The sequence below is a fragment of the Papaver somniferum genome, unplaced genomic scaffold (assembly GCF_003573695.1).
Source record: "Papaver somniferum cultivar HN1 unplaced genomic scaffold, ASM357369v1 unplaced-scaffold_137, whole genome shotgun sequence".
NCBI classification, from domain to species: domain Eukaryota; kingdom Viridiplantae; phylum Streptophyta; class Magnoliopsida; order Ranunculales; family Papaveraceae; genus Papaver; species Papaver somniferum.
Genome location: NW_020622934.1, coordinates 20,732,139 through 20,750,705, shown reverse-complemented (window position 1 = coordinate 20,750,705; position 18,567 = coordinate 20,732,139). Strand labels below are relative to the sequence as shown.

General features: G+C 38.5%; 2 protein-coding genes and 1 non-coding gene across 4 annotated transcripts; 1 reads left to right on the top strand and 2 right to left on the bottom strand.

Annotated features, from left to right (window-relative positions):
- Window positions 1-8,308: 8,308 nt before the first annotated feature.
- LOC113334447 (histone H2B.3-like) lies at window positions 8,309-9,005 on the top strand. Its single transcript, XM_026580698.1, has one exon. The coding sequence runs from the start codon at window positions 8,394-8,396 to the stop codon at window positions 8,841-8,843; it is 450 nt and encodes a 149-aa protein (XP_026436483.1). The 5' UTR covers window positions 8,309-8,393; the 3' UTR covers window positions 8,844-9,005.
- Window positions 9,006-11,202: 2,197 nt separating this feature from the next.
- On the bottom strand, window positions 11,203-11,274 carry TRNAD-GUC. The gene has a single exon. It is a non-coding gene; the product is annotated as a tRNA-Asp (tRNA).
- Window positions 11,275-11,672: 398 nt separating this feature from the next.
- On the bottom strand, window positions 11,673-16,514 carry LOC113334382 (uncharacterized protein At5g08430-like). Of its 2 annotated transcripts, none has more exons than XM_026580647.1 (8): window positions 16,320-16,514; window positions 15,096-15,788; window positions 14,288-14,399; window positions 13,757-13,796; window positions 13,270-13,320; window positions 13,044-13,114; window positions 12,549-12,796; window positions 11,673-12,145 (listed from the first exon to the last, which is right to left on the bottom strand). In XM_026580647.1, the coding sequence occupies exons 2-8, from the start codon at window positions 15,703-15,705 to the stop codon at window positions 12,042-12,044; spliced, it is 1,236 nt and encodes a 411-aa protein (XP_026436432.1). In that variant the 5' UTR covers window positions 15,706-15,788; window positions 16,320-16,514; the 3' UTR covers window positions 11,673-12,041. The 2 variants fall into 2 exon arrangements, with proteins under 2 accessions (XP_026436432.1, XP_026436433.1); XM_026580648.1 differs by having other exon boundaries at window positions 11,673-12,000.
- Between the last annotated feature and the right edge of the window lie 2,053 nt (window positions 16,515-18,567).

Here is an 18,567-nt window from a genome sequence, read left to right as displayed (position 1 = left end):
AGGAGAGAGAATACCCGATTTCGGCGAAAGCAGAATTAAAACTCCGTTATTCAAGGCAAAAAAAATCCAACATATTTCAGCCGAGATCATATTGGATGAGCAAAATATATACAAAAGGAACAAAAGGGTTTTTAAGAAATTTATCTACTGATTATATACAAAAAATTCACCATACACTAACAATCTAAAGAGTTGAGGATCAACCCAAAAGAAAAAGTGTAGAGACAAAGAAAGTTTCAAAACACTAAAATTGGACTTAAATGGGAGAAAAATAAAACTTTTTTTTTTTTTTTAAAGAAAATAAAATTTGGTTTTTGAATGGGAGCAAGCCCACTGTTTGTCCTCTAAAGGAATGGAAGGAAGGCTGCGGTTCACGAAACACTAAGTTTTAACTTTGAAAGTTGAATTTGGCCCAGTTGGTTAAGGCCCGACGTTTGTTTTAAAGCTTTGGTTTCGAGGTCTACTCTTGAGTGGAAGCAAGCCCACATTCGGTTATAAGCTCAGCTGGGTTTAAACCCAGAGTCCAAAATACAAGTCCAATGGAAGAATTTAAACAAGCCCACACAAAATAAATAAACAAGCCCACAAATAAATTATTACAAACCCAACAGAAAATAAGAGAAGCCCAAAAATTGGCTTTAATATTACAAGCCCACAATTAAAGAAATTTGGAAGCCCACAGGTTGGGTTCTCTCAATGGAATGGGTTTAGGCTTACCTTTTTAGCACAGCCCAGCTGCTCTGATATTGTTGCAAAAACCCAGTTGGGTTTTGGTTCTTTTCCTTGGTGGCGTCCCAGCAGAGGAAAAACAGGTTCAGAACAGCAGGTCCAACAGCAAATGAAGTGAAGCAGATGCAGATGCAAATGCTATGAAATGAAATACAAAATAGCTAAAGAAAAACACAAGAAAAACACAACACCAATCCCCGGCAGCGGCGCCAAAAACTTGGTAGGCTTTGAAAAGGTCCTAAAAATTATCCCCGGCCAAAAACTTGGTGGGCCCGGAGAAGTGTATAAAATTAAGCGCAATAAAAACGGGGGCCTACAGTAATACCGCAAGTGCACGGTCGTCGGTTGTAGCTCGTGCAAGTACGGGTCGATCCACAGAGATCGGGAGTGTTTTGAGTGTTTCTAGCTAATTGGGTTCCTAAATTGCTATTGGGCTATGAAGCCTTTTGGCTTAAATTGGGCTTTGAGTACTAATGGGTTTGATAACAATAAAATGAACTGAGCTTGGGCTCAGTTATCTTTGAAGTGTAAATGGGCTTTGGCCTTAAACTTAGGCTTTTGATTAAGCCCACAGTTGATTGAATTGGGCTTTGAGTCTTAAACCTTGTTTTGGGCTTTTGGGCTCAATGGGCTTTGGAAAGGCAAGAGGAAGAAAACAGCAGAAAACAGTAGCAGCATAAGCAATGAATGCAGCAAGCAACAGAATGCACAAGCAATAAGAAGCAGAAAACAGTGCAATCAGCAAGCAACAGAAAACAGTGCAAGATGAATGCACAAGCAACAGAATGCAGCAAGCAGCAGAAAACAGTAGCAGCATAAGCAATTAAGACTGCACAGCAGCTGCAGGGCAAAAGCAACAGCAACAGCAGCAGAAGTGGCAGAGAAGGCAATGCAGCAGCTGCACAAGCAGTGCACAGCAGCACAAGGCCAAGAAGACAGCAGCACAAGCAAGGAAGAAAAGCAATGCAACAGTGCAAGGCAAGTGAGAAAGAAAGGATGGCAGTGAACAAAACAGTGATGACAATAAAGAAAACAAGCAGAGAACAATGCAAGAACTAAACAAAGCAAATACTAGACAGCAAAGAAAGATAACAAAACAAACCAAGGCCTAAGGCCAAGGGCAGGGATGTGGAGAAGCTAACAGAGCAAAGCTAAGGCACTCTTCTAGAGTGGGAAGAGAACTAGCTTGCTCATTGTCACTAGTGAGCACTAGTTTCTCCCTACTACTCAATCAACACAATGCACCTAAGCATACAAAAGGAATGGCAAGATAATCAGCTTGCTATGAGCACTGATTTCTTCCATTACTCAATCAGTTCAATGCTTCAAAGGTAACTAGCCTAGCATTCCATCAACTAACAGCAAATTAAACATGGCACTAACAGTGACAAAACAATGAGGATTAACAGATACAACACATATTAACAGTACAAATGTAACAGGAATTAATTGGAAATTAAAACATGAAATTAAAACAAGCATATTAACAGGAGAATAACAATTTTAACAGGAGCACATTTAACAGGAGACAAACAATTTTAACATATGCAGTGAAATTGAACAAAACACATTAAAGAGAGAAACATTAACATTAACAGGACATGAAAGTCCTGGATGCCGGCTAATCCAAGCATACTTTTACAACACACCCATAGTTCCTATTTATAGTCCACAACACAATTAGGGTTCTACCCAATTTTCCCCCAAAATCAGTGAAATTAGGTTTTTCAAATTACCTAATTTTATGGCACAATTTCTCCCCCATGCGTCGACCCATTCTTCCTCTGACTCTCCTGCTCCATTCCCACGCGCCAATTGCTACTCTAGACTCGCCTAATCGATTGATTTTTCTTCTAGGGTTTCAGAGAAAGGTGAGAAGAAAAATCAATCAAATAGGGGGCTAGAAAAAGGGGGGTGATGATAGTAGTGATGGGTTGTGGTTGTTGTGGAGAGTTGGTGGTGTTTGGTGGCGTCAGGGAGTGGTGGTGATGATGGTGGTGCGGCAGGTGAAGGAGGTGGTTCTCTGCTGTGGAGAAGTGAGGGAGGAGAGGCCGACTGTTTTGGGAACAAGGGTATTATGTATTTGGGTGTTAGGCGGGCGTATCGAGTTTGATGTTCTGCGACGCTGAGTCACTGGATGCGAAGCTGGTAGGTGGATCGGATGGTTCCTCCTGATGAGGTTGGTAGCGACCGTCAGATTTTTTGATACAACGAAGTTAACGGCTCTAGATGGGGTTAGGTGTTGTAGTGTAAGGCGGAGATATCAAACGTTGATGAACAGCAAGGGAGCGACCGTTGGATTCAACTACCATCTAATCTGAAGGCTTGGAATTTCAGCGCTGTGGTGCTCGGCAGAGACTTCAGATTTTGATGCTCTATGAAGGAGCGACCGTCGGATGCTTCTGAGAACTGATCTGATGGCTGAGAACGGAGGCGCTTTTGTGTGTAGAAAATGAGGTTGTGCGCACCATTCTTTGCGGCTTCCTTGCGTGATTTCTCCCGGCTTTTCACTACTTTTCTGCTCTTTTTGCCCCGCGACTCATCCGAACTTTATTTATTACCTAAAAATGCAAAGTTAATTAATAAAAATATTTATTCTTGAAAACAATGAAAATACAGAATATGGGATAAAATGTAGAATTAATGCATAAAAGATGAGTTAAAATGCCAACAAAAAGGGATAAATATATACAATATTTGGCACTCATCAGGGACTTCCCAGAGGTTAAAAGCAAACGATCCGCCCAGAGATTGACGACTCGATTATCAAGTGACTCAGGGACGACTGGGGACTTTCCACAATTGCGGTGTTTCTCACAAAACTCGGACTTGTACCTGACTCATTTTTCGTTAGCAGATCCAAAAAACTGAGTAAGTCTTGCCTAGACAAAACACATGGTTTATTGTTTCAAGTTTTCACGGGAAGATAAAACCGATAGCCATGTTATGTTTCATCCCATGTCATCTACCGACACGCAACGTTCACGGTTTCATATCTTTCCTGGGATATTTGTGTCACTTACAATCATAACCAAAAACGACATCATCCTAAAACAGTTCATCCCGAATAATAATCCAAAACCCTCATAGGTAACACTTGTCTATCAACCCAAAAATCCAGAAAATAAAAACCATAAAGCTAGGTGTTTCATTTGCCTTTCAAAAAAAAAGAAAAACGAAACAGAATAATTTCAGAAGACAGAAGTGCATTCAAAGGAATCCATTCAACGGTGTTTTTCTCTTCTCGAAGAAGGCGTCCTTCGTCATTTGGAGGACCGCCTGTTTCAGCTCCAACTCTTTGGACAACCTTTTGACCTCCGCTTCTTGTTGTTTGAACACGTCTGCAGAAGGACCTTCGGTCACCTTGGCGTGCAACTTTTGAATCTCAGAGAAACCCTAACGCCCAATTCCTCGTGGAATCAATCACCTACCCATACATACCTACTTTTCATAATAACGGTTACCAGTCACTATTCATGAGGTAGCTGACGCTACTACAGTGATATTCGAAGAGAAGAACAATATTTCTGTAGATTCATGGAAGGCATACCTATGGCTAGGATTTTCCCCAAAACAATAAAACAAATTGAAAGAGAAACGCTGGAGTACATAACTGGAATACGCTTGCCCACTTTATTGCTACCGCGCTACCGCTAACACCAGGACGTGAGAACAAAGATACGATATAAAAATGAGAGCCAACCCCTTTCATACGCATAACACTTTTGGAATTTGAATAAGGAAATGATTTCCTATTTGAGCTACGTATGAAATATCTGTGTATTTTTATCAATGGAGGGCACCCACTTTGATTTATTTCTTTGCTGCCAGAACATCCTGTCTCTTCTTTCAAGGGTAATGATGTTGTCACAAATAGATCTTTCAGCTGCCTTTGCGTCAGTCAAGTGTGCCATTGCTTGAAGATCAACCATATTTTGTTTCTCTTCTTCAATCTCCCTTTTTGTGTCTCCAAAAGTGCTTCAGCTTCATTTCCACAGCCCTTCACCCAGATCAGTTAGCTTAGACATTGTGCCACCAGATGCTTTCTCCTAGTTATCTTGAAGAACTGTTTTGAACTCAGGATGGCCAGTCCAATAAAATTCAAACTTATAGTTTGGTTTCCTTTTGGGGGGTTTTCTCATAGTGTTGACAATGATGGGAGAGTGATCACTCTCAATTATCGGAAGATGTAAAACAGCTGCATCTGAGAATAAGATTCTCCATTCCGAGTTACAGATTGCTCTGTCAAGTCTCTTAAAAATTGGGATGGTTTGAGATGCATTGTTGGACCAAGTAAAGGCAGGGCCCGCATAACCAAGGTCAATAACATCTCTTTCTCTGATCAAGGCTCTAAATTCTTCACAACTTATATCAGTGTTCGCTGAACCACCTTGTTTCTCATATTGATGCATTAGAGCATTCAAGTCACCGATCATACACCAAGCACCGTTTATCCCTTCTATAGTGGTATTCATAATTCTCCAAAATCCATTTCTTTGAGCATGTGCTGGAGGGCCATACACGCAGAATAAATCCCAACTTGGAAATGAGAGTCTTGCTTCGATATTGCAGTGGATGCAGTTGTGAGATTTATAAATCACAGTAAGATCAATTGAGTCTTGCCAGAGTAATGCAAGTCCTCCACTTCTCCCAATCGCCGGAACATAAACAAAGTGCCTAAACTTCAAAGAGCTGCAAACCTTAATACTATTTGTCTCATTCAGTCTTGTCTCAGAGAGGAATAATATAGTTGGGTTGCAACTGCGGAGGAACGAGTTTAATGTTAGAACTGTCGTCTCGTTCCCTAGACCACGACAGTTCCAAGATTGTATTAACATTGGCCTTGCGACTTTTCAGGGCAAGTCGCCACAACCTCTTCATTGTTATAGCAAATTTGCTTGAGTGGTGGATCACATTCCATGGGTTATGGGGTTCTCTTACTACCAACAAGTGTAGATGTTTCTGTAGGTTTAGTACTTTGGTTTTTCCTAGCATACCTCTTCCATTGACGGATACTCTTGGGTTGGTTTTGATCTGGTGGTGTAGAGTTTTCTTGGGAATGTTTTTTGGGTGGTGGATGAGTTTCTGGTTGAGTGGATTTTTTGGGAGAAAGGTGATGGGTGGGTGGAGGAGTATGTTTCTGTGGTGGTGGATTGTTAACTTAGCAGTGGGTTTAAGCTTTGGGATGGATAGAGTCTGGCTAGGTGTTGTGGTGGGGGTATCGGGTTTTTTTGGTGGGTGAATGTTGGGTATTGGGCTTACAGTAGAATCTGCAGTCAAACTAGTATTGGTTCTCTTTTCGGCAGCATGGGATTTTGCATTGAATGAGGGTATATTTGGTGACTGATTCTCCTTATTGTTAGGCTCAATGGGATTTATGGTTGTTTCCCGATTAGGATGGGAGATATGACTTGGTAAGGTAACAAGAGGATTTTGTGGTTGCATGGCTTTTTTGGTGGAGTTAATGTAGGAGGGAAAGTTGGTAACTATTTGACTGTTTGTTTGACTGGGACTTGGTTGCAGGTTTTCCACAACTCTATTAATGGGGTTGAGGTGTTCTTGCATCTTGCTTGAAGTAGAGCCGCTCTACATCACTCTGGGTTTGTAGCTAGCATTTATCTCCTCTGTGAATCTAGCTATTTTTTTTTTGTCTTGCATCTTCTCCATGAATGTGTCTGGAGAGAAGAACCCTAATTTCTCACACTCTCTTGAGAGATATGGGCATTGCTTTATGATGTGACAAAATTTACCACAGAAAAAACAAACTCTTGGTAGTCTTTCATACCTCAACATTGCCTTGCATTTCTTCTTAGAGGGTAACGTGAAGTTTAGCTCTTGTTTCAATGCTCTAGTAACATCAATCTTGACATGAACTTTGGCAAAGCTTCCCCATTTCTCTCTGTCGGATTCATATATGGGATAAGGAGTCCCTATCTTGCCTGCTAGAAATTCCACCATCTTGATTGTTTGAGCACTCATAGGTAAGCCATGGTCTTGAACTGTAAAATCTGCAAACTTGAATTCATATTCTTCAGGGAGTTTGTCAGGGTCACATATTTCCATTAAGAGAAGATCTTCATTCAGACACCATGGAGATCTTGTGATGAATGTATTAGAATCGCATCCCAGTTCAAAATGCACTAAATAGGTTGCTTTTCCAAAGCTTGAGATTTCAATGTTCCCTGTCGGTCTCCAGGATCTTTGGAGCATGTTGTATAGTATGTTGATTCCATATTCCCTTCTGGTAATGGTAGTGATAACCAGAGAATATTTGTGGGTTGTTGAAGTTTCCACCAGATCTTCTGGAACTTCAAAATCTTCTTACATTGTGTAAGAGTGCTGCCATTCTATCTGCCAAATCTTCATATTCTGGATTTGAGGATTGAGAAGTAGAAGAAGCCATGAACCAAGAAGGAAAAAAAAACTACCCTGAGAAGAACCCTAAAAACACACCAATTTTCCTTGAAGAAGAGAAACAAAGGACAAGTTAACCTGCAAAACAAAAAAAAAACACAGCAAGAAAGACAAGAGATAGATTAGATTGAGAGAAGATCGTCCTCAGACGAGAAAAAAATCATCCTATTGATGAGCGAGAAAATCGCCCTAGAGACGAGAGTTTTCTAAAACTAAAAAAATAACTCAAACTAAAATTTATTGATGACGTAGGTATGGATGAGAGTTTCTAAAAACCCATACTCTCCTCCAAACTCAAACTTCCATATCATATTAAATTTTAATTGTCCAACCACCACTGGAGAGGTTTTTTTTGGTACATTTTTTTTAAAATCCTAGGTGGCATCAATATTTTTAGAGACTTATACACCATTGGAGATGCTCTAAAACTAGATTTTAGAACACAAAATTGGTTAATAATTTTTGGGTGAAAAAGACATGTAAAATTTGATGCTGTTTAAGTGGACGAAAATGTAAAAATAGCCAGGATGTAAACAGTTTCATCCTACTCATTTAAAAATATATTTTTTTTATTTTTAGATTACATCAGGATGCATCCAGTTTCATCTCGCTATTTTTTAAGTTTAAGCCAGGATGAATCCAGTTTCATTCTTGCTATTTTTTTGGTTTCCATTTCACATATATTAATTTTTACTCGTCCATTAAAACCATATTTTAAAAATATTTGGACAATTCACCCAATTTCCGATTTTAGAACCTTATTAATCCGTTATTGTTAAGGTGATTCAAACACAAGTAGCAAATGACAAAGTAATCGCGACCATCTATTACCTTTTAAACTATCATAGGTTAACAGGTAATACTGAGTGATCCGCGTGAAACAAATGCACCAATAACATTCCACCAACATCTCAGCTCATCTAAACCCTTGATTAATCTAACGCTGCAACAACAATCAACGATACCAACTATCGATCCGCATGAAACTAGACTGACCAATAAAATTCCATCAAATCTCAGCTCATCTAAACCCTTGATTAACGTTACAACAATCGACGATATAAACTATCGATCCGCATGATACTAAACGGACCAATCAAGCTCCATGTCATCTCTGTATAAATAACCAAGCCCTCCCCCATTTCATTTCACATCGTCAATACCGATATCTATACTCTCTCTCCCGCTTTTCTAAATCAATCTTTTCTCTCCTTATTAAATTTCAGTTTATCCTTCAATTTTTTGTTGTAATGGCACCCAAAGCAGAGAAGAAGCCAGCGGAGAAGAAGCCAGCAGAAAAGAAGCCCGCCGAAGAGAAGAAGGCAGAAAAAACACCAGCTGAGAAGAAACCCAGAGCTGAGAAGAAATTACCAAGCAAAGATGCTTCATCAGCAGATAAGAAGAAGAAGAAGTCAAAGAAATCAGTTGAGACTTACAAGATCTACATCTTCAAAGTTTTGAAACAAGTTCATCCTGATATCGGAATATCTAGTAAAGCTATGGGTATTATGAACAGTTTTATTAACGATATCTTTGAGAAACTTGCAGCGGAATCGTCTAGATTGGCTAGGTACAATAAGAAGCCTACTATTACTTCACGAGAGATTCAGACTGCTGTTCGTCTTGTTCTTCCCGGTGAATTGGCCAAGCATGCTGTTTCTGAGGGTACCAAAGCTGTTACTAAATTTACTAGTTCTTAGGGTTTCTTTGTGCTTTACATGTCTAGGTAAGGAATTAAAATTTCAGAAGTTAGTGTTTTCCTTTGTTGTTTTTGGGGATATGGGAGTTTTCAGATATGTAAAATATAGATGCTTTGAAATCTATCCAGTTTCCAATCAATTGAATGCTATTTTGAAATCTTATCTAGAATTTTTGTTTGGCTAATTTTAAACATCTTGCATAGAGAGTATCTTATAAACCGTGGATGGGCTATCAATTACTTCAGCTTGGACCCATGATTTTGATGTTGGTAGACCTGTTTATTGGAAGTTACAACATGGGAGACTCGAGAAAAGGATAATTCAGAGAGCAATAGAGAAAAAGATGGATCGTAGTGTCCAGCAACCTGTTCTCATTTATTTTGCTTTCCAGAAAAAGATGCTGCAGCCTTTGCTACAAAACAAATAAAAAAAGTAACCCATCAAAACTCTTGCTTTCCAGGAGGTAGTTACACAATGAATTCACTAACCTTCTACTTTATCAGCGGCTCTTCCATGAACAACACTGCTACTCATGTTGCAACTAATATTGGACTTCCTGCTCAAAAGAAATCGACAGTTACTTTAACTTTGCACATAAGTTGAATGCCAAAATGTAGTAAATATCAAATTCATTAACCTAACGCAATACCCTCCTCTTCAGTGACCAGACAGCCCAGGCCTACGCCAGGACCAAGCAAATCAACTCCCAACTTGGAGCGGGCAAGTCACGACAGAGTGGAACATCTTGGAGGGATATATACAGTTACGACTATATTGTTTTGAACTATGTGGTACTAAAACTGTTTCATTTGTTTACAAAAATCGTCAAAAAGACGCCGTTGCCGGGATCGAAACCGGGTCACCCGCGTGACAGTCAGGAATACTTACCACTATACTACAACGACTTAGGTTGTTAACTAAGTCCTAATTAGTCTAAATAATAACATTTCCTCTTAATGCAGCATGCTTGGTAGTTGTGATCGCGATGGCAAGTCAAAAAAATGCAAACACCAAAACTTACCAACAGAGTAAACCACCTCGACTCTCTCTTTACAAGCCCACGCCACGCGAGCTTGGCAGCAACAATCAGACACGCGAGAGAACGATGAGATCGACTTACTGATGACTAGAAGAATACTGTATTACCGTGATGGCAGAGATCATGTCTCATGCATGCATCTTACGTGCAAATGATACTAGATTTTCTTGGATTACAATCATCATTATGATCCGGTAATAATAAACACAAACTTGGTACGTAGAACCAGCAGCATCAAAAATGATGATGAAATAAATACGTATCAACAAGGTAGAAAAAAAGGATTGATTATAAGGAACAAGAATTCAGTCATTCAACGCTTCAAATCTACAGAGGAAAAAAACCATATTGCAGCAACATTTTATAACAAAGTTTAGCTATGGTGAAAATTCGAATAAAACGTTTGAGTTTTGCAACAAAAAGTTCATAATTCCATGCAATTGTATTTCTATCAACAAAATTGCATCTGGAAAGAAAACAAAATGATGAAATAAACAAGTAAATGAACAAGCAGCATATAGGATGAACGCGCAAAGTCCATCAATATTCTCTTCATTGACACGAGCCATGAGACTAATACACCTCATTCTTATCTCACGTTTGCGATTCTCTTCACTGAGACGAGCATTTTCACTCTCCAGTGACTTCACAGTCTCAGTTAATTTCTCAATTGGCAATCCTTTTATCTTAGACATTTCTTGCTCCATTAACTTAACTACACATTGTTGAAGGTTCTCCGATTCTGCATTCTTCGAAGCCATTTTTTTCTTCTTCTGGTTTTTGAAATTTTCTTTTAGCTATTCACACAGCAAGAGATACTATTAGGATATTATAGCTAATCGTAGCCATAGGTTTATCAATCTCTTCACTGAGACGAGCATTTGTCGTCACTGAAAGAATTATTCCAATGACTTCTTTTCTGGAATCTGTACAGTTCCACTGTCAGGACAGTACATTTCAATTGGAATTTAAACAAATTTATTGGAAATTGCAACATGGGAGAGACTCGAGGAAAGGATAATTCAGAGAGCAACAGATAGACTCCAACATCTTTTGTTAGTCACTGGGCAGAAAAGGAAAAAGAAGAAGAAAAAAATGGACTCGTTATCCTTCCACTGCCAGGAGAGGGAAATCAGCCTAACGCTGTACTGGCGAACCCCCGGACCATGCAAATAAACTCCCAACTTGGAACGGGCAAGTCACGACATCCTTGAGCATCTTACAAGTATATATATGCATTTACCTTTATATAGTTTTGGTCGATGTGGTCCTAAAACTGCTTCATTTGTATACGAAAATCATCGAAAAGAATAAAAAAAACGCCGCTGCCGGGGATCGAACCCGGGTCACCCGCGTGACAGGCGGGAATACTTACCACTATACTACAACGACTTGTTGATAAATTCGAAACCTTATAAAAGATAACATCTTGACCCTCCATCTGCAGCACCAAGAGTAAAACCACCTTGAATTTGCAAAAATAAACTCAAAAGTCCAACTTATATTCATCTCTGTAAAAGCTCAGGTTTCTCTACCAAGATGTAAAAGGTTATTAAACCCCACAATTCCAAAAATTGTAAGAAAATGCTTATCCAGTGAGTAGGGTTTTAACAGGAAAAGGATTCACGGCATCATTAATAATAAAAGATGTTTGTCCTCTGAAGAAACAGGCATGTACAAAATGATTCCAGAAGGATGCAACATTTGTTACCTACTAGGGAATACTTGAGATATTGCATCAGTAAGAAGGATTGCCGCTTCATTTGTCTGCCCTGTTTTCCAAACCCTCAAATCAGATTTGAACAAATCCCTGCTTTTCTCTTTGAGCAAACTCATTGAGAACGGTCCTTGAACTTTACCAGAACGATCTAGATAATACCATATCGAACTTTCAGGGTGATCAAAAACTAGGTTCCCACAAGCATCTCCATCACCGTCGTCGTCATCTAATAGATCAATCACCACAATATCCTGATCTTGCTTCCCAATTAGGTTGTTTGTTTCACTGTTACGCTGCTTGTCATCCTCCATTGGTGCCTGAATGCCCTTGGAACGAGGTTGATTCTGCTCTTCCTTAACAAACTTGTTCAGATTTATTTTGCTTTCCAGAAACAGATGCTGCAGCCATTGTCACAAAACAAATAAAAAAAAGTAACCCATCAAATCTCTTGCTTTCCAGGAGGTGTTCGCTTCAAACGAATATTAGTAACTAGATCTGATTGAACAACTGCAAAAGCAATATTGCTGCTCTTGCTATTTGGACCTGGAAAATAAGAATGACAAAATAGTAAGCAAGAGTAAGCGTGTAAATACTAGAGGTATACAGTACTTGGAGTTGTGCAACTTGCAAAATTGCACTCTCCGTATTTGAGATATCAACCAAGGAGACTGCCTTTCAATCTACAATGAATAACAGCTCACAGGTTAGAAGCTTCCCTAGGTGCACATGTCTTAGCTGACTTTAGGTTTGGTATGTTTTTGTTTAATATAAACCAAAGCTAAGTTTCCAATATAAGGATTTATGTGTATAACGTCAAGTATTCAAGAGTTCAGACTGAACAGGATAACACTTTTATTAACTTAAGCAATGTAGAAAAACATCCACCACTATGGCAACTACAAGAAAATAAAACGATAAACCACTAAGCAATGGGATACCAGTGTACCTGAAGGTAAAGTTTCTCCATCTTTAGGACTAGATGAGGTTTCTTTTCTTGCCACGTCAAGAGATTCTGAAATCCTTGAAAGGATTAATGTTGGTGAATGATTGGTCTCAAGGTTTTCATCTCCAGCTAACTTAGCAGGAGGCTCAACCTCAATGCCGTCAGCAATTACTAGTGGAACTTCTTGTATCAATCTTTCCCTTTCAGATGGTGACTCAAGTTGCGCCCTCCTCTCAAGGTACTCATAACGCGTAGAATCTCCAGCAAGTCAAGAGTCACGTTACAGGAATACTTAAATCATAAAATAATAAATGCTGTTCAGTTAAAAAGAGGACACTCAGCAGGGAAAATCTTATCGGGTAATAGACGAGGGATCACTTCATGCTACTTGCAGTTATGTATATAAGCTATACCAGCGGTGCTCTGAAAAAGGAGGAGGAATTAAGACCATAGTTTCATTTATTTATCATATTAAAGAAACAACATCATGAAGGATATTCTCTGTGCCATCCCTTCCCACTTGCTCGATCAATCAGATTTCGCAACAGGGCAAGCTCTTTTTCGATCCACTGAAAACAATTTGTTCATGAGAGATATGCAACAACTAGACTAGCATACGCCGTGCAAGATAAAAGTTCTGGTAACTATATGGGCACAAACCAAAATGGAGAAAGTTACCACCATGCATACTTCTAAATTTCCAACAAGGTTCAAGAAAGCTTACATGATATGTGATATCCTGGTGCAGATCTCTGGCCTTCCCATCAAGATCCCACTGCCGAATAAATTTATAAGTATTTGATCAACAGACATTCAACCGAATACATAAAAGTAGAAAATTTTGCGTGACATCTCATATCAGTTAGCAGTTCCACAACGAGCAATTTTTATTACCATGGGAATTGTATGGCTCCCAATACGTAGAACATGTATTAAATGCACCCAACAGCAATCAGATGGAACAAAGTTAACATACAATCTAGTCAAGGACCAGGATCTTTTAAGGTAACCAATTCAGAGTTTTACACGACTGGTATACTATTATTTAGTTGCAACAATAACAGAACTAATATGATTATTTTTAGGATCATGTTTAAGGAATCCTTAAAACATGGTTGGGAGATTATAAACATATACTTACTATTTTTCGGAATTTCATACAACATTTGCTAGTAAATTTAACAGGAGACATAGGGGAAGTTAGAACTTACAGTAGTGAGCCTCTTCACCTGACCGTCTTTCACACTCTTCCTGCAAACAACACAAAAGCAAGTTGACATGAAAATTCAGTTTGTAATTAAGTGATGGGATCCTTTGGAACTAGAAATCTAGCACTTGCAACAGCTGAATTCGATAATCAATAAGGTCAAACGAGAAGTAATCTCTTCATGAAGCGAGAAATGCGCCAAGGACATCTCACATGCTATCTTTTCGGGACATATTATCACCTTGAGTTTTCCTTGTCTTGGTCGAACCCGACAAGTCCATAAGCAGGTTTCTCTGAGAAAATTTATTTGGGATAACTGAAGTCAAACCAATTTTCTAAATAGTTCTGTATAACTGAGCAGTAAAATTTTATTTACTGACAAAGTTAAGCAGTCTCTTGGAGGATAGGTCTGGAATAAGTGAAACATGATATCCAACCAACTCGGAAGTCTAACAGCAGTTGTTCTGCACTGTCATCTGGCCCAACAAAGTCCGTACAGCTGTTAACTTAATGTGGCAGGACAAGGCAGTTTCACCTCAGTGAAATCATCATCTGACAGCATGCAAATCTGGACACCGTCACTCCTACTTGAGAGTAGCAAGATAATTCCTGTACTACTGTCACCTGTCTCCGAAGCTTTCGTGTCCCTGGAAAATAGCATATCAACATTTGCATATGCATGGGCATATAAACATTTGTTTGATATGGAATGTAAAATTCTAAGAGGGGGTTGTCAAGCAGTTGATAGTTCAATCCAGTTACCCAGCAGAACATCAATTTCATCAGTTAATTGTACTGTACTACTTCCTAACCATAATGTGACTACTGGAACAACCCCATATAGCATCTCAGTGTACCCACAGTATATCCCGAAATTGGAACTTACTAGTTACTGCAGGACCAAAATATTTTGAAGGGGATATGGACTAACCTCTCACCTATTCAAAAGTACAAACACAGCTACTATCTACAAATTTATTAATATAGCATCTCCGTGTACCCACAATATGTCCCGTAGTTAAAACTTACTAGTTACTGCGTGACCAAAATATTGTGAAGGGCATATGGACTAACCTCTCACCCATTCAAAAGTACAAATATAGCAACTATCTACAAGGTTATTATAACATCTACTGAATACATATTGTGTGGATATACAATGCGACTAATGAGATACAATATGTGCACCCTGATGGCAGAATTTAATTTCATTTAACATAGAACGTACACTATCATATCTGAGATGCAATTAGTCGTACTAAGGGGCATAATTTCAGCAGAATAAATAGTGAATGAATGTCTAAATAGAAATCAATCTAATCAGTAAATAGAAATCAACCTACCAGTAACTTGCATAAGCTGGTGCGAGTTTTTCTGGAGGTAGTCATTAGGGTCTCTTTTGACCCTTGCAAAGCTTCCAATCACTTTGCCATTGAAGGTATCAAGCTCCTTTGTTAGATTCTGAATGAAGCTCCTTTTCAAGTAAACCAACTTGATGTTTTGAGTTACTATAGAAGCAAAACAGCTACGCGGAGCCACCTTAATTCTAATTGTCCCATTTGTCTTGTCCAAGCCCTTCCTTCTTTGCCTTTTGCAAGGTTTTGAAGCACCTGCACCCTCTTCCAAGTTATCACTCAACTCATCCTCCTCTGATGAATCTTGGTATTCAAGTAAATGTGGTTCCAACAAGTCAAGAATCTTAGTACGGTTCACTGTCCTCTTCCCTAAAACAGAAAGGAGTCTTTCATCACATACAACCCGCTTCTTCTTTACTCGATCAGTGAGTTGGTTTTTGGTTATATATTCGTTGATGATGTTGCTTAAATCAACTAGAGAACAAGTTTGGCTTGGATCCTTGTCGATGGATCCCCACCGGATAAACTCCCTTTTCTTTCTTATTGTTCTTTTCATAGACTTCAGTGCAGGATGTAGGACCCCATTGGAGGGACCCATTGAAGGTGATGGTAGAACCCCAAAAATTATCTTCAAAATCGGCTGCTAAAGTTAATCCTCTTGATCAGCTTCAGAAAATTTATCTGAATCAAAATAAATAATTATGTCCCTCATTTTAACATTTGACCCTGTTAAAATGGAAAACACTGGATGCCGATAAGTAACTGTATCATCCTAGTTGGGAATTTCTAGATAAGGTGCTTGATAAAAAGCTTGCATGCTCAAAAAATGAGATAGAAATAGCATTTTTAACATTACTTCCAGAATTGAACAAAGCTTTTCTTTTATGCTTTTCATATGATCCTTCTACTTGAAGCAAATTTCAATATAAAACTTATAACTGAACCCAAAATTGGAAGCTATATTAACTGGCAATAATTATCGAGAAAAGAAAAAAAAAATTAACTGACAGTAACTCAATGTATCAACAACAACACCAGCAACCTAGAAAAAAAATCCATGTCTAAATAACAGTAATAAATCAAACAACAAACACCTCCAAGCGAGCAACTAAAACCAAATACACCACACTCATTGCCTCATTCAACGAAAAAGATAATGGAAAAATTCATAGCCTTGAAATTAAGAAAATTTGAATTGGATTAAAATTCTACCTTTAACCTTGTTAAGAGAGAAAAAAGAACCTTCCTCCAGAATAACTCAGGGAATCCCTCTAAACATTAGAACTAAAATATCACTCAGAGTCGGAGCAATTGTTGTTTGCTCCGTTCCGTATGTTATGTTAAGGTGAAAAGAAATTATTTGTTGGTATTCTTCGTTTCAGGTTCAGGAAATATTAACAAAAGTACTCTTTCTGGAAGATGCAAAATCTGTTAGACTTAAATGCCCTTTTGACCTTTTAGCATGGTTATGATTAGGCCTTCACACGGTGCGGTTATAGCTAAAACCGTTCACCTAACCGTATATGGTGCGGTTATCAATTTCAAAACCGTAACCGAACTGTACCAAGATCGGTTCGGTTTCAAACCGGTGTTAGTCAATTTCAATTTTTTCGGTTTTTTGACGGTTAACCGATAGATTGTAAATAATTAATTAAAAAAAAAACAGTAAAGTACAGAAAATCCATTCAGTTTCTAACATTACAAACAAGTTTAACCTTTCATCCACAATCAACAGTTCAAGCTAACTTCCAATTAATTAGTACATGAATAAAGAGAATTGTTGACAATTTACAATTCATCCATATCCTTCGACACCCCAATTATGTATCCAATTCTTCGTATTCTCATTGCAAGTTAAATATGACTTGGTAGAATCCTATTATTCTTGTAATGTCTTGATGAATTTCCAGCCACTTCCAAGATCTGAACAGAAATTAACAAAAATATTCTTCCTATCAAACATTTTATCAAACACCTCAACCACAATAAAAGCTCAAAAATCCAAAATGCACTTTACCACAAAAAAGAGAGGTGTAGATCCGTATCCTAATCTAATCCGACGGTCTAAACAGAAAACCTAAATGAATCCTAATACACCATCGTCATCTTCTTCATCACCCGCTCCACGACCAAGTTCTCCATCTCACGCTTCTCCGCCGTTTCCAAAGGAACTAACATCCCTGCTCGGAAACACCCTGCGAGATTAATGGTTCAGTGATATGTCTTTCTATAATACCAAATAAGCTGGCTATCGAGAATTAACAAAGGAGATCGGGATTTTGAAAACCATCAGAAAAAAGTCATGGTGAGTTCTTGAACAATCAAAAAATGAGATTCTTAATCCATAGACCAAGCCTCGAAAAGCAAAGAAAGAATATATAAAATTCTCAATCCAATTAATACTTACACTGCAAAAGTAGTTGCATCTTTTAGGTTCTGAAATCCAATTTAATGAATCGATGGTGGCTTTCAACTTGGAGAATATAATTATTTAATTGATGGAATTTCATAACATAGAAAATTCTACTTCACGATTGTGATGTGGTGGAAAGAAATTGGCAAGCACAAATGAGGTGGTGGTGGTATTCATGGTGAATCAGTGATGGAAGGGCTTAATGGTGGCCGTGTTGTTGTGTGGGGAGTGGAATAGAGAAGGAGGAAAGAAGAAGATTAAGATTGATGTAAGATTAGGGTTTTGATATATATAGTCTATGTTTAATCTAGACGTCTAGGATTGATCAGGATAAAAACTAATCGACGGTACCTATTAATCGGTTGTTCGGTGCGGTTAGTGTGCGGTTATGGATGGAACCGTTCACCGAACCGTAGATCTAACGGTTATTAAAATGAAAACCGTGACCGACCGTTGGATCATCGGTTCGGTGCGGTTAGTGCGGTTTCGGTGCGGTTTGCGGTCTCGGTGCGGTTAGTGTGCAGCCCTAGTTATGATTCCAATGAATGCTTTCTGTTGACTCATTTTTGAAACCACTTAGAATAAAGAATAAAGGTGTAATTTTATTCATTCTTTTGTTTCAAAAAGAACGGCTTATTTTATGTACAACTACTTTGTCTCCCGTGCCATGCACGGGTCAGCTTCCTACTTATGGAATAAATAAAAAATCAAGTGTATTTTGGTCTCACAACCAAATTTGGTTCAAAATCTTTCTTTTCAAATCATACGGATTTCTCAAACCTCAACAACAAAAATGTTGTTCCCAACATGATGAAATGATTATCAGATGATGGCCATTATGATACGGTGAAACATTTCTATGAAAATATTAGGATAGTGATCTAGAGTCCATGAAAACGTCTGGATATATAGATTTGTTTAGATCAACATATCCCGTAAGATGCACCATCAAAAAAAAAAGTAGAAGTCTTCACAATTAGCGCTTCCCTGAGTTGAATTACATTACCACTTCTGCAACCACCGTCAAAACTATTTTCTCACCACTAC

Excerpts from the sequence above, each read along its gene's own strand:
- LOC113334447 (XM_026580698.1), top strand. The coding sequence starts at position 8,394 with ATGGCACCCAAAGCAGAGAAGAAGCCAGCGGAGAAGAAGCCAGCAGAA.
- LOC113334382 (XM_026580647.1), bottom strand. The coding sequence starts at position 15,705 with ATGGGTCCCTCCAATGGGGTCCTACATCCTGCACTGAAGTCTATGAAA. Across the intron at positions 13,797-14,287 it reads CAGATGATGATTTCACTGAG|GAAGAGTGTGAAAGACGGTC; the intron begins GTGAAACTGCCT and ends TGTTGTTTGCAG. Across the intron at positions 12,797-13,043 it reads GGGAAGGGATGGCACAGAGA|GCGTTATGAGTACCTTGAGA; the intron begins ATATCCTTCATG and ends TGGAGATTCTAC.